The 13,774-nt window shown below is 38.2% G+C and overlaps 1 protein-coding gene across 1 annotated transcript in view; it reads right to left on the bottom strand.

Annotated features, from left to right (window-relative positions):
• Nucleotides 1–13,774, bottom strand: part of PBK (PDZ binding kinase) — a 107,652-nt gene that overhangs the window by 7,949 nt on the left and 85,929 nt on the right. The window contains exons 2-4 of the mRNA XM_042780671.1: nt 9,400–9,493; nt 6,366–6,508; nt 5,623–5,792 (exon numbers count right to left, since the gene is read on the bottom strand). Coding sequence (XP_042636605.1) covers nt 5,623–5,792; nt 6,366–6,508; nt 9,400–9,493 — 407 coding nt within the window. The remainder of the gene's footprint in view (nt 1–5,622; nt 5,793–6,365; nt 6,509–9,399; nt 9,494–13,774) is intronic.

Below are 13,774 nucleotides of genomic sequence, written 5' to 3'. Positions count from 1 at the left end.
CAAAGCCCATCTTATATAGAAAGTACAGGCAGTGCGTAGGTTATGAATGTAAGACTTACTGACAACTCATACCAATCCTTTAATTTTATGTAAATTGCCCTCACTTTTTTATGATTGAACCATATTCACAGTAAATTCTTCACTATAATCACCTTCACTTGCTGCACGTGCAGTTTTAATCAGTGGAAAGGTTTCTGGCCTTTTCTTGCCTAAGGCATTTGACTGCTAACCAGAAGGCTGGCAGTTCAAACCCACCAGCCACTCCTTGGAAGGAAGGCCGGGCAATCTACTTCTGTAGTGATACCACCTCGGAAACCCAAGGAGGGGTGGTCACTATGAGTCGAGTCTGACTCAACAGCATATAACAACAAACTCCCCCCAAAAAAACAACAACCCCACTGCCATGGAGTCAATTCTGACTCATAGCAACCCAACAGGACAGAGTAGAACTGCCCCATAAGGTTTCCTAGGCTGTATATCTTTATGAAGTAGTATGCCTCATCTTTCTCCCACAGAGCAGCTGGTAGGTCACACCACTGTTTTGATTCACAGCTGAAAGACTTCCTCATCACACCAGCAAGTTCCTTTCCCTTCATGAAATCAAAAACCAAACTCATTGCCATTGAGTCGATTCCGACTCATAGCGACACCCACTGGGTTTCCAAGGCTGTAAATCTTATGGAAGCAGACTGCCTCATCTTTTTTCTGGGGAGCAGCTGGTGGGTTCAAACCAATGACCTTTTGGTTAGCAGCCATCCCTTAACCACTATAGCACCAGAGCTCCTTTTTCTTCACTAAAATAAGGCTATATGCACTAAAGAACCACACATCTCTCAGTCTGTCATACTATGGTGTCTTGTATGCTGCTATGAGGCTGGAGGCTATGCCTCCAGTATTTCAAATTCCAGCAGGGTCACTCATGGTGGATGGTTTTCAGTGGAGCTTCCAGACTAAGACAGACTTGGAAGAAGGAAGAGGCAGTCTACCCCTGAAAAAAATTAGCCAGAGACATTGTCAGATACAGTGCTGGAAGATGAGCCTCTCAGGTTGGAAGGCACTCAAAATAAGACTAGGGAAGAGTTGTCTCCTCAAATTGGAGGCAATCTTAATGACACGAATGGAGCAAAGCTTTCGGGACCTTCATTTATTCCTGAAGAGGAATGGAATTGCACTCATTATCAAAAAGAACATCTTAAGATCTACTCTGAAGTGAAATGCTGAAAATGATAGGATAATATCCATACACACACAAGAAAGACCAGTTCATACGACTATTGTTCAAAGTTACACACCAACCACTAAAGCCAAAGGTGAAGAAATTGAAGATTTTTACAATTTCTGGAGTCTAAAATTGACCAAACATCAATCAAGATGTACTGATAATTATTGGTGATTGGAATGAGAAGATTGGAAACAAAGAAGAATCATCAGTAGTTGGAAAATATGATGCCGGTAATAGAAATGACACCAGAGGTCACATGATAGAATTTTGCAAGACCAATGAAGTCTTCAATGTAAATATGTTTCTTTAACAACATAAATGGTGGTTATATACATGGACCTTGCCAGCTGGAATACACAGAAATGAGATTAACTACATTTTATGCACAAAGAGGTGATGGAGAAGCTCAATATCTTCAGCCAAAATAATCCCAGGACCTGACTGTGGAACAGATCATCAACTGCTCATATTCAAGTTCGAGTTGAAGCTGAAGAAAATTAAAGTAAGTCCATGAGAGACAAAATACGGCCTTGATTATGTCTCAACTGATTTTAGAGACCATCTGAAGAATATATTTGAAGTATGGAACACCAATGACCAATCACCGGACAAGTTGTGGGATGACATCAAAAGCATTACAGATTTTGAAGAAACCAAATGACCATTAAAAAGACAGGAAGGGAAGAAAAGGCCAAAATGGATGTCAGAAGATAATCTGAAACCTGTTCTTGAATGGAGAGTACCTAAAGCAAATGGAAGAAATGCTGAAATAAAATAAATGAATAGAAGATTTCAAAGGGCAGCTTGAGAAGACAAAGTAAAGTACTACAATGAGATGTGCAAAGACCTGGAGTTAGAAAATCAAAAGGAAGAACATGCTCGGCATTTCTCAAGCTGAAAGAATGGAAGAAAAAAATTTAAGCCTCGAGTTGCAATATTGAGAGATTCTATAGGCAAAATATTGAATGATGCAGGAAACATCCAAAGATGGAAGGAATGCACAGACTCACTATACCAAAAAGAATTGGTCAATGTTCATCCATTTCAGGAGGTAGCATATAATCAATGGTATATGAAGGAATGTGTTGAAGCTGCACTGAAGGAATTGGCAAAGAACAAGGCTCCAGGAATTAATGGAATACCCATTGAGATGTTTCAACAAACGGATGTAAAGCTGGAGATACTCACTTGGTTATACCAAGAGATTTGGAAGATAGCTACCTGGCTAACTGACTGAAAGAGATCCGTCTTTGTACCCATTCCAAAGAAGTGTGATCCCACACAATATGGAAATTATAGAACTATATTATTGATATCACATGCAAGTAATATCTTACAGAAGATATTTCAAAAACAGTTGCAGTAGTATATTGACAGAGAACTTCCAGTAATGCAAGCTGGATTCAGAAGGGGAAGTGGAGCAAGGTATATCATAGCTGATGTCAGATGGATATTGGCTAAAAGCAAAGAATACCAGAAAGATATTTACTTGTGTTTTATTGACTATGCAAAAGCATCCAATTGTGTGCATCATAACAAATTATGGATAACGTTGAGAAGAATGGGAACTCCAGACCATTTAATTGTACTCATGAGGAACTTGTACATAGACCAGAAGGCTGTCATTCAAACAGAACAAAGGGATACTGCATGGTTTAAAATCAGGAACGAAGTGTGTCAGGGTTGTATCCTTTCACCATACTTATTCAGTCTGTAAACTGAGCAAATAATCTGAGAAGCTAGATTATATGAAGAAGAATGTAGCATCAAGATTGGAGGAAGACTCATTAACAACCTGAGATATGCAGATGATACAACTTTGCTTGCTGAAAGTGAGGATGATTTGAAGCACTTACTAAAGACTTCAGTCTGCAGCATGGATTACATCTTAACGTAAAGAAAATGAAAATCCTCGCAACTGGGCCAATAAAATGAGAAAAGATTGAAGTTGTCACAGATTTCATATTACTTGGATCCACAATCAACACCAATGGAAGCAGCAGTCAAGAAATCAGACGATGTATTGCATTGGGCAAATCTGCTGCAAAAGACTTCTTTCAAGTGCTGAAGAGCAAAAATGTCTCCTTGAGGACTAAGGTGCACCTAATCCAAGCTATGGTACTTTCAATCAGTTTATAGGCATGTGAGAGCTAGACAATGAACAAGGAAGACTGAAGAAGAGTTGATGCTTTTGAGTCATGGTGTTGACAAAGAATACCTAAAGTACCATGGACTGCCAAAAGAATGAACAAACCTGCCCTGAATAAGTGTAGCCAGAATGCTCCTTGGAAGCAAGAATGGCCATACTTCATCTCACCTACTTTGGTCATGTTGTTAATAGGGACCATTCCCTGGAGAAGGATATAATGCTTGGTAAAGTGGAGCGTCAGAAGGGGAAGGCCCTCAAAGAGATGGATCAACACATTGGCTACAACAATGGGCTCAGGTATAGCAAGGATTGTGAGGCTGGCACAGGACCAGGCAGTGTTTCTTTCTGTTGTACACAGGGTCACTGAGAATTGGAGCTGATTCAACGGCACCTGACAACAACAACATACTCGGCATTTCTCAAACTGAAATAACGGAAGAAAAAATTCAAGTGCCAAGTTGCAATACTGAAAGATTCTATGGGCTAAATACAGAATGATACAGGAAGCATCAAAAGAAGACGGGATACATAGAGTCACTGTATCAAAAAGAATTAGTCAATGTTCAAGTACTTCAGGAGATAGCATATGATCAAGAACCAATGGTACTGAAGGAAGAAGTCCAAACTGCACTAAGAAATTGGTGAAAAATAGGAATTGATGGAATACCTATTGAGATATTTCAACAAATGGATGTTGTGCTGGAGGCAATTACTCATTTATGCCAAGTGATTTGGAATACCTGGCCAACTGACTGGAAGAGTTTGATATTTGTGCCCATCCAAAGAAAGGTGATCTGAAAGAATGTGTCAAATGGTATCATCAGTATCACACACTAGTAAAATGTTGCTGAAGATCTTTCAAAAAATACAAGGTATTGACAGGGAACTTCCAGAAATGCACGCTGGATTCAGAAGAGGACACGGAACGAGAGATATCACTACTGATGTCAGATGGATCTTAGTTGAAAGCAAAGAATAATAGAAAGATGTCTACCTGTGTTTTATTGACTATACAAAGGCATTTGACTGTGTGGATCAAAACAAATTATGGATAATGTTGCAAAGAACAGGAATTCCAGAACACTTAATTGTTCTCATGGAGGAATCTGTACTTATCCCAGTAGGCTGTCATTTGAACAGAACAAGGGGAAACTGCATGCTCCAAAATCATTTGTGTGCATCACAATGAAAGGTGTGCATCAAGGTTGTATCTTTTCACCATACTTATTCAATGTGTATGCTAAGCAAATAATATGAGAAGATGAACTATATGAAGAAGAATGAGGCATCAGGATTGGGGAAGAATCATTAGCAACCTGCGATATGCAGATGACACAACCTTGCTTGCTGAACGTGAAGAAGACTTGAAGCACTTACTGATGAAGATCAAAGACTACAGTCTGCAGTATGGATTACATCTCAACAGAAAGAAAATGAAAATCCTCACAAATGGACCAAAAAGCAACATCATGATAAATGGAGAAAAGACTGAAGTTGTCAGGGATTTCATTTTACTTGGATCCACAGTCAACACCATTGGAAGCAGCACATTGTACTGCACTGGGAAAATCTGCTGCAAAAGACCTCTTTAAAGTGTTAAGAAGCAAAGATGTCACTATGAAGAAAGATGAAGACTGAGATGCACTTGACCCAAGACATGGTATTTTCAGTTGCTTCACATGCATGTGAAATCTGGACAATGAATAAGGAAAACCAAAGGATAGTAGATGCCTTTGAATTGTGGTGCTGGGGAAGAATACGGAAAATACCATGGACTGACAGAAGAACAAACAAATGTGTCCCGGAAGAGGTGCAGCTAGAATGTTGCTTGGAAGTAAGAATGGCCAGACTTTGTTTCACCTACTTTGGTCATGCAGTCAGAAGGGACAGAGGGACCATTCTCTGGAGAAGGGTATCATGTTTGGTAAAGCAGAGGGTCAGCGAATAAGGGGAAGACCATCAACGAGATGGATTGCCACAGTGGCTGCAATGATGGGCTCAAGCATAGCAAGGATTGTGAGGATGGTGCAGGAACAGGAAGTGTTTCATTCTGTTGTACACAGGGTTGCTATGAGTCAGATCCAATTTGACGGCACCTAACAACAACACTAACAACATACGCACCTGTTCCACCTTACCTACAAATTCTTAAAGACACAGTCAGGAGTGGATCATTTATATCCCAGGAACTGCCGGTACTTAGTTTTTTCATATTCCACAAAACTCATTTAAAATATAATGGCATAGTTACCTTTAACCCTCTCGCCACGTTCAAAGCAACTTTTAAAATTATGGCTGCTGGAAAAGGATCTCCGCTGTCTTTACTTCGTTCTTCTATTAAGTCATTTAGAGACTTTTCACCTCCATATTCCATTGCAAGACATAGAGTACCATCACTGGCTTCAGTAAAAGCACGATAACCTTAAAGAAAGTGGGACAATTTCTTACTAGACTAGGAAGGACAACATTACTTAAGTTTTTTACAGTAAAGTAACTGAAGACATTCTGAACTAACATGAACACTGACAAACAATGAAACAGATACTACTTAAAAAATTAGTTCAGTAGATCAAAATTAAAATGCCTTCAATGTTTGCCAATAACACCACAGATGAAAAAAAATTTTATTACTCTATGCTTCCCTAAATACAATAGTTTTACCAGCTCTATTGTATGAAAAATACAAAATGGAAACGAGAAATTAGTTAAATGAAGATCACTTTATATTCCTGAATTCTCCAAAATACCATTACCATAATGACTATATCTATTCCCAGCAAGTTAAATATATAATTGTACATCTAAAAATACTGAATACTATATTTTATTTTAAAATTTTCTCATTGATTTGTTTCTGGTATGCCAACCTCTATCCCAATCACCCCATCTTCTTCATTTTTATTAGTGAAACTAGCTAAGAGATTACCTAAACTATTTTGGGATATAAGAATAATATTATGCCAGATACTACCATCGAATAAAATTTAAACTTACCTACAATGTTTGGATGATGAACATTTTTCAAAATCTTAGCTTCATCAGTTAGTCTCTTTTGATACATACTTTGATATTGATCATTACATTTAGAATTAATCTTTTTCACAGCCCAAGGAGAATGAGATAAACCTCTTGGAGACCTAAAAGAAAAAAGAAAAAAATTAAGTATACAGAACAAGGCAGATCAAGACGTGAGGGGAGGTTCCCATTTTGTCTCCCAGAAACTACTGATGGAATGTTGTTGTTGTTGTTATGTGCCATCGAGTCAGACCTGACTCATAGCGACCCCTCCTTGGGTTTCCAATAATGAATAAAAAATGCATAGACTGAGAAAGCAGAACTCTTAATGGCAGCTGAGGTGTTGGGGAGTCAAGGTGAGGTCAGAAGCAGGGGAGAAAAGATATAGGAATGGCACAGAAACTGGGAAAACCTACCTGCTAACACTGAGAGTGCTCACTCATTACAATCATTTTGGGATGGGGCTGGGGACCACCCCAAACAGGGAACAAAGAAAGGGAGCTAATATGAGGAAGCGGTAACTCGATTTTTTCAAGGCAGCACAAATTTCCATGGGATTTGTGGGCCATGCAATTGAGAAATGAAGGGAGATCACGGCATTGCTGAGTGCTGTTAAATCTCAATGAGACCCAAGATGGACAGTGACTCTAGGACTAGGAGGAACTGCAAGGACAGGAGGTGAGGGGAACACTTCAGATTGATGGGGTCTGTACCCAAAAACCCACTGCCATCAAGTTGACCCTACAAGACAGAGAACAAATGCCCCATAGGGTTTCCAAAGCTGTAAATATTTACAGAAGCAGACTGCCTCATCTTTCGCCCATGGAGCGTCTGGTGGTTTGAACCACCAACCTTTTGATTAGCAGCCAAATGCCTTACCACTGCACCACCAGAGTTCCTCCCAGTAGAGCTACTATAGAAGTATCTATAGATATATGTAACGAACTGCCTCCATGTAACTATAAGTATATGGATGCAAGCACATATATTCATTGAAGATACAAATACAGATACTCCTCAGATATAACCAAACACCTTCCAATGTTAGTTTCCTGGGTTTGAAGGCTTAGGACCATAGTCTCATGGGATAATTCATGTCAACTGTCATAGCATAGTACACAAAGATCATGATCTGCATCCCTGTGAAGTGAGTAGCATCTGGGATCTTAAAAGCTTGTGAATGGTCATCTAACCCACAACTACCAGACTCAACTTGCTAGGAGTAAAACAGTAAGAAGGTAACTAAAAGTGCAGAGAAAAAAAAGTCTGTAAGAGCCACAACTTACCTACTTACTCTGAGACCAGAAGAACTAGATGGTGTCCAGTAACACCACTAACCCTTCTGATCAGGGTCATGACAGTAGGTCCCAGATAGAATGGGAGATAATGTGGAATAGATCTAAAATTATTATTTATTTCTTTTATAAAAAAGACAAACTGGAACAGTAAAGAACAGAGGACTCCTTGAGACCTGAGATACCCTTTAAACCTAGAACTGAGCCTATCTCCTAAGAGCACCTTTTAGTGAAATAGCAGAGGGGCACACAAAATAAAAAGATACTACTTATAAGATCTGGAGCTCTGGTAGCATAGTGCCTAAGGCACTTGACTGCTGATCAGAAGGCTAGCGATTCAAACACACCAGCCACTCCTCTGAAGGAAGATGGGGCAATCCACTTCCATAGTGATAGTGCCTCGGAAACCCAAGGAGGGGTCGCTATGAGTCAGGTCTGACATGACGGCACATAACAACAACAACTTATAAGATCAGTGCTCTACATAAAAATCATCATTATGAGATCAAAAGTCAACAATTACTCAAAAGCAAAGATGAGGAGGGGGCAGGGAAAGGAGAGTACTAGGAATAGAACTGAACACAAAGAAAATGTTGGCACATTGTGATAAATGTAACTAATGTCATTGAACAGTTTGTGTGGAAACTGGAAATGGGAACCTAACTTGCTGAGTAAATTCTCACCAAAAACAAAGTAAAATATTACTAAAAAAAGTAAAAAAAAAAAAAAAACTATATAGAAAAGAATAAAAACCGTAATACATTTTCAAACGATTAATAAGAACTTCTAAATTTTAAAAAGGACTTGATACTAATTTGTCATTTTAAAAAGGCAATATTTAAAATATTTTTGACTATCACTACGCTTTGGTAGCATAGTGCCTAAAGCACTTGACTGCTAACCAGAAGGCTGGTGGTTCAAAACCACCAGCCACTCCTCAGAAGGAAGGTTGGGCAATCTACTTCCATAGTGATACCACCTCAGAAACCCAAGGAGGGTCGCTATGAGTCGGGGCTGACTCGACGGCACATAACAACAACAACAACAACAACAACAACATCACTACTTCTGCTAGGTGTCTTTTTTAACCAGAAGATGTATTTCTGATATACGAAGAGAAATCTGCTATGTATACACTGAAACGGAGGGGATAGAGAGGATAAGAATGGGATTTTAAGATTGTAAATTCTACACTGTTTTCTAACTTTTCCAGTCAAGCATGTGACACTACCAACTATTTATCAAACATTAAACTATATGTACCAGAGATGAGTTATGGAATGCTGAAGTAATAAACAGTAATCGCAAAGAAATTTCATTTAAGGAAGAATCACAAAAAAAATTTGCCCCACATTCAATTATCCAAAAATAAAAAAGTGCTCTTCATCAACAAATATTGCAATCCTATACTGAATGATTCATCTTACACCTCTTCAGTACATGTTTGAAGACGTGCATTTGAGTTTAAATAGATAATAATAAGCATACAAATGAGAAACATGTAAATTGTATATTTTCTCGGAAGATTTTTAGTAATCCAGCTAGAGAAAAGTATGCCAGCTAATGCTCTGGAAGAGTTAATAAAGGTTCTGGAATACAGTAGTCAGGTAGGATCAAGTAGGATTCCAATTTAAGCATATAAATTTAATATCCTTGTTGTCTCCAACTACAGAACTATGGTTCCTTGTGAAAAGGTTAATCTGAAATCTTATACTCACCTTTTCATAAGGTAAACATTTACCCCAGTACCAAAGCCAAGCTTCTGCATAAATGGAGAGGCAGGAATATTTACACATGGAGTTGAACATAGTACTAAATGTCAGAAAGAGAAATAAAAATAAAATTAGTATTTGAAAAGGCCTCTACAAATGCATCCTAACATTCACATAGATCTAGGAATAGTTCACATTACCATTAGCCAGACTGTTGTAATCTTTAAGACACAGGGTATGGGGTAAAGTCCTCTAAAGGGTCCCAACTTAGTACAGCTACATTTTAGCCCATAGCAAAGCTTCAAGGTAAGTCTCAAAAGGATCAATTTAATCTTCAGGTAACTTAATCATAGATAACAAAATCAAACACTCTTTAAAGTAATAAAATCTAGTGCTCAGAAACATAAAATGTCCAACAACCAAACAAAAATTATTAGGCATGAAAGAAGAAAATATAACTCATAACTAGAAGAAAAATAAACCAATAGAAACAAAACAAAATGGTACTGATGGTGGAATTAGCTTTAAAAAGATAATATAAAGCTTTAAAATATGTTTAATGATGTAAAGAATATGAGTATAACAAAGAGAAAAAGATATAAAAAAGTTAAATAAAATTAAACTTCAAGGAATGAAAAATATAATAATAGCAACATCTTAGAGCAGAAGAAAAGGTTACTAAATTTTTAGGCATAGCAATATAAACTACCAAAAATGAAGCACAATGAGAAAAAAATTAGAAATAAAGAGATAAGATCAAGGGGCCTAAAAATCTAACCTAAGATACCCTATGGCCCCCAGTTGCCCTTCAGGTCTGGAACTGAACCCACTTCTGTGGCTTCCAGCCAAACAAAAGACAGGCATATGTGCTGAACATTTACATTAGGCAGATATACTCCTTGGAAAGATCAATCATGGGAGAATAAAAGGGCTGTGTATGCACAAGCAGACAGCTTGGGGGGCAGGAGTGTACAGGAGGGAAGGACACAGGGAAGAGGTGGCTAAGTAGGAGGAGAGTTGCTGCATTGGGGGAGATTATAGTAAATGTCATGAGACAGTGTACGTGCACTACTGTATGGAAGATGAATTTGCTTTATAAACTTTCACCCAACTCACAATAAAATAATAAAAAAAATGTCTAACATACCTGTAACTGGCACCCCAGAAAAGAGAGGAAAAATAGAAAAAATTATTTGAGAAAATGCAGTGTAGTAAATTACGTAGTATGGCTTTTCTACCCATAAGTCATTGTAAACTCAGTGGTGGAAGGAGCAACTGAGGAGCTCCTGATTGTAAATGTTATCCACCTGGGTTATTTCTGTTGGGTGTTGCACAACGCAATGTTATGGGAGGCTCACTCTCAGGTGCTTAGAATTCTGTTGTTATGATTGGTTAGTTTGGCCACTCTGCCAAGCTCAAAAGGAGCCCTCCTAGAGGCAGAACTCTCTCTGACTGCTGGTTGAGGAAGACGTGCTGCTGAAAGAGACACACATTGCTAAGTAGGACACCGAGGGATGTGCACTGTTGGGGGAGAGACTGTGAGAGACTTGGCTGACAGACGGTGGGCTGGGAGGGAGACTAAGGGTTTTTTCCTGAACTTGAATTGTAGTCTGGTGCTACCCTAGTAAACCTCAAAATCTGTGAGTTCTGTGTGGTCACTGCAGCGAATTATTGAACCCAGGAGAGAGGTGTTGGGTGCTTTGGGAGGAACGGTTGGAGAAAGGGCTGGAGGGAGGCAGCACGTCTGGCCTCACAGGAATAGGCCTTGGGCTATTGATGATGATTCTGTCTTCCTCTTGTGGGATTAGAGGAGGTCAGAACATGTGACCTCCTTGTCCTTTTTGCAGTGGCCACACAAAACTCAGATTATGAGGTTTACTAGGGAAGCACCAGACTACAATTTGAGTTCAGGAAAAAACGCTTAATCTCCCTCCCAGCCCACCGTCTCTCAGCCAAGTCTCTCATAGTCTGTGCCCCAGCAGTGCACGTCCCTCGGTGTCTTACTGAGCAACGCGTGTCTCTTTCAGCAGCACGTCTTCCTCAACCAGCAGTCAGAGAGAGTTCTGCCTCTAGGAGGCCTCCTTTTGAGCTTGGCAGAGTGGCCAAACTAACCAATCATAACAACAGAATTCTAAGCACCTGAGAGTGAGCCTCCCATAACATTGCGTTGTGCCACGCCCAACAGAAATAACCCAGGTGGATAACATTTACAATCAGGAGCTCCTCAGTTGCTCATTCCACCACTGAGTTTACAATGACCTATGGGTAGAAAAGCCATACTAAGTAATTTACTACACTGCAGAAAATAAAGACCCCAAATTTTCCACATTTGGTGAAAACTATAAATTGACAAATCTGAGAAGCAAAATGAAGCCAAAACAAAAGAAACAAAATTATGCTAAGGCACATCATAATCAAATTGATGAAAACTAGTCACAAAGAACATGTGTCAAGAGCAGTCAAATTACATGCTGTTATTAGTTGCCATGGAGTCAATTCCAACTCATGGTGACCCTGAGTGTAGAATAAAATTGCTCCATAGGGTTTTCAATGTTATATAACCTTTATAAGCAAATCATCAAGCCTGTCTCCTAAGGACAGAGGGACAAAAATAAGAATAACAGACATCTTGGAATTACATCTTTAAAAAGTACTAGAAGTAAAAAATCAAAATAATTAACAACATAATATCCATTTAAAAAAAATCCTTCAAAAGGTGTGACAGTTCTGCTTTTATTTAGGATGTAGAATACTGAAAGGAAATGTAAAATAAAGTCTGTTTCAGGAAAGAAAAAAAAGAAAAGCTGAGAAAAATTCATCACCAGCAGACCTAACTATAAAGAAATGTAAAAGTTCTTCAAGCAAAATGAATGTGATACCAGATCTAAATGTAGTTTGGCACAAAGGAATTAATAGCACCAGAAACAGTAAATATGTCATAAAATATAAGCAATATCTCCTTATTTTAAAAATCTTAAAAGATAATTGACTTTTTAACAATAACAACGTATTCTGGGGCTTATAACATATAAAAACAAAACCAAACTCACTGCCTTTGAGTCGGATCTGACTCACAGCGACCCCACCTTGGGTTTCCAATGCGGTATCTCCACAGAAGCAGATTGCCCAATCTTCCTTCCAAGGAGTGGCTAGTGGATTTGAAATAACTTTTATATTTCTTTGTAGTTAGGTTGGCTGATGATGAATTTTTCTCAGCTTTATGACAACAGTACAAATAGTACAATAGTACAAAAGGCAGTAAAGGGAAAATACAAGTGTCAGTAAATTTTAAAGAACTGAAATCATATCAAAAACATTCTTTCACCACAACAGAATAAAACTGGAAACAAACAGCTAAAAATTATTTGGAAATTCCTATAAGTATTTGAAAATTAAACAACATACTTTTAAATAACCCATGGATCAAAAAAGAAATCTCAAAGAAAATTAAAAAATATTTTGAAATAAATGAAAAGGAAACACAAAATATCAAAATTTGTGAAACTGGAGAGATATTAATGGTTTTGGATAGTTATATTAGAAAAGGAAATCTAAAACAATGATTGACATGTCATTAATTTTCTAGCAAAAGAATAAATTAGACCCAATGTAAACAAAGAATGAAAGGTGAAATCAAAAATAGTAAAATAATAGGGAGAGGGAAAAAAAATCTGGTTTCTTAAAAGATCAATAAAACAAATAAATCTCAAGTCAGACTAATCAAGGAAAAGAGTGAAAATAAAAAATACCAGTAGCAGAAACAAAAGAGGAAACATCATCACAGATCCTACACCAACATTAAAAAGGTGTATTATGAATAACTTTATGCCAATAAACTTGACAACTTAGAAGTAATGGGCAAATTCCCTGAAAAACACAAAGCTCATGCAAGAAAGATATAGATAACTTGACTAGCCCCCTATTATCTATTAAAAGGAACTCTGGTGGCACAGTGCCTAAGGCATTTGACTGCTAACCAGAAGATTAGCGGTTCAATCCTATTGGCTGCTCCACAGAAGAAAAATAGGGCTATCTACTTCCCTAAACATTTGTTGCCTTGGAAACCCAATGGGGGTCACTCACTATGAGTTGGAATTTACTAAATGGCAGTGTTTTTATATTAAAGAAATTGAAGGCATGTTGTGCCCAGGTTATGAAGGAGTAGTTCGGGGCGAGGAATTTGCTAACACATGACAATGCAAAAAGCAATAGGAAAGTTTATTAGCTAACTTAAGTTAGGGTCCTTGCTTTGACCCCCGCAATGGGTTGAGCAAAAGACCCCGTGCTCTTACATTAAAAGATTTTTATAGAGGAACATAGGGTAGAGTAGATAATTTGATTTTTATGATAGGGGTTTGGGAATTTGGGGCAGGTTGGAATC

This window comes from Orycteropus afer, unplaced genomic scaffold (genome assembly GCF_000298275.1).
Source record: "Orycteropus afer afer isolate SDZICR_OR568_19922 unplaced genomic scaffold, OryAfe1.0 scaffold00053, whole genome shotgun sequence".
NCBI classification, from domain to species: Eukaryota; Metazoa; Chordata; class Mammalia; order Tubulidentata; family Orycteropodidae; genus Orycteropus; species Orycteropus afer.
The sequence above is the reverse complement of the archived record's forward strand: the minus strand, read 5'-3'. Positions and strand labels throughout refer to the sequence as shown.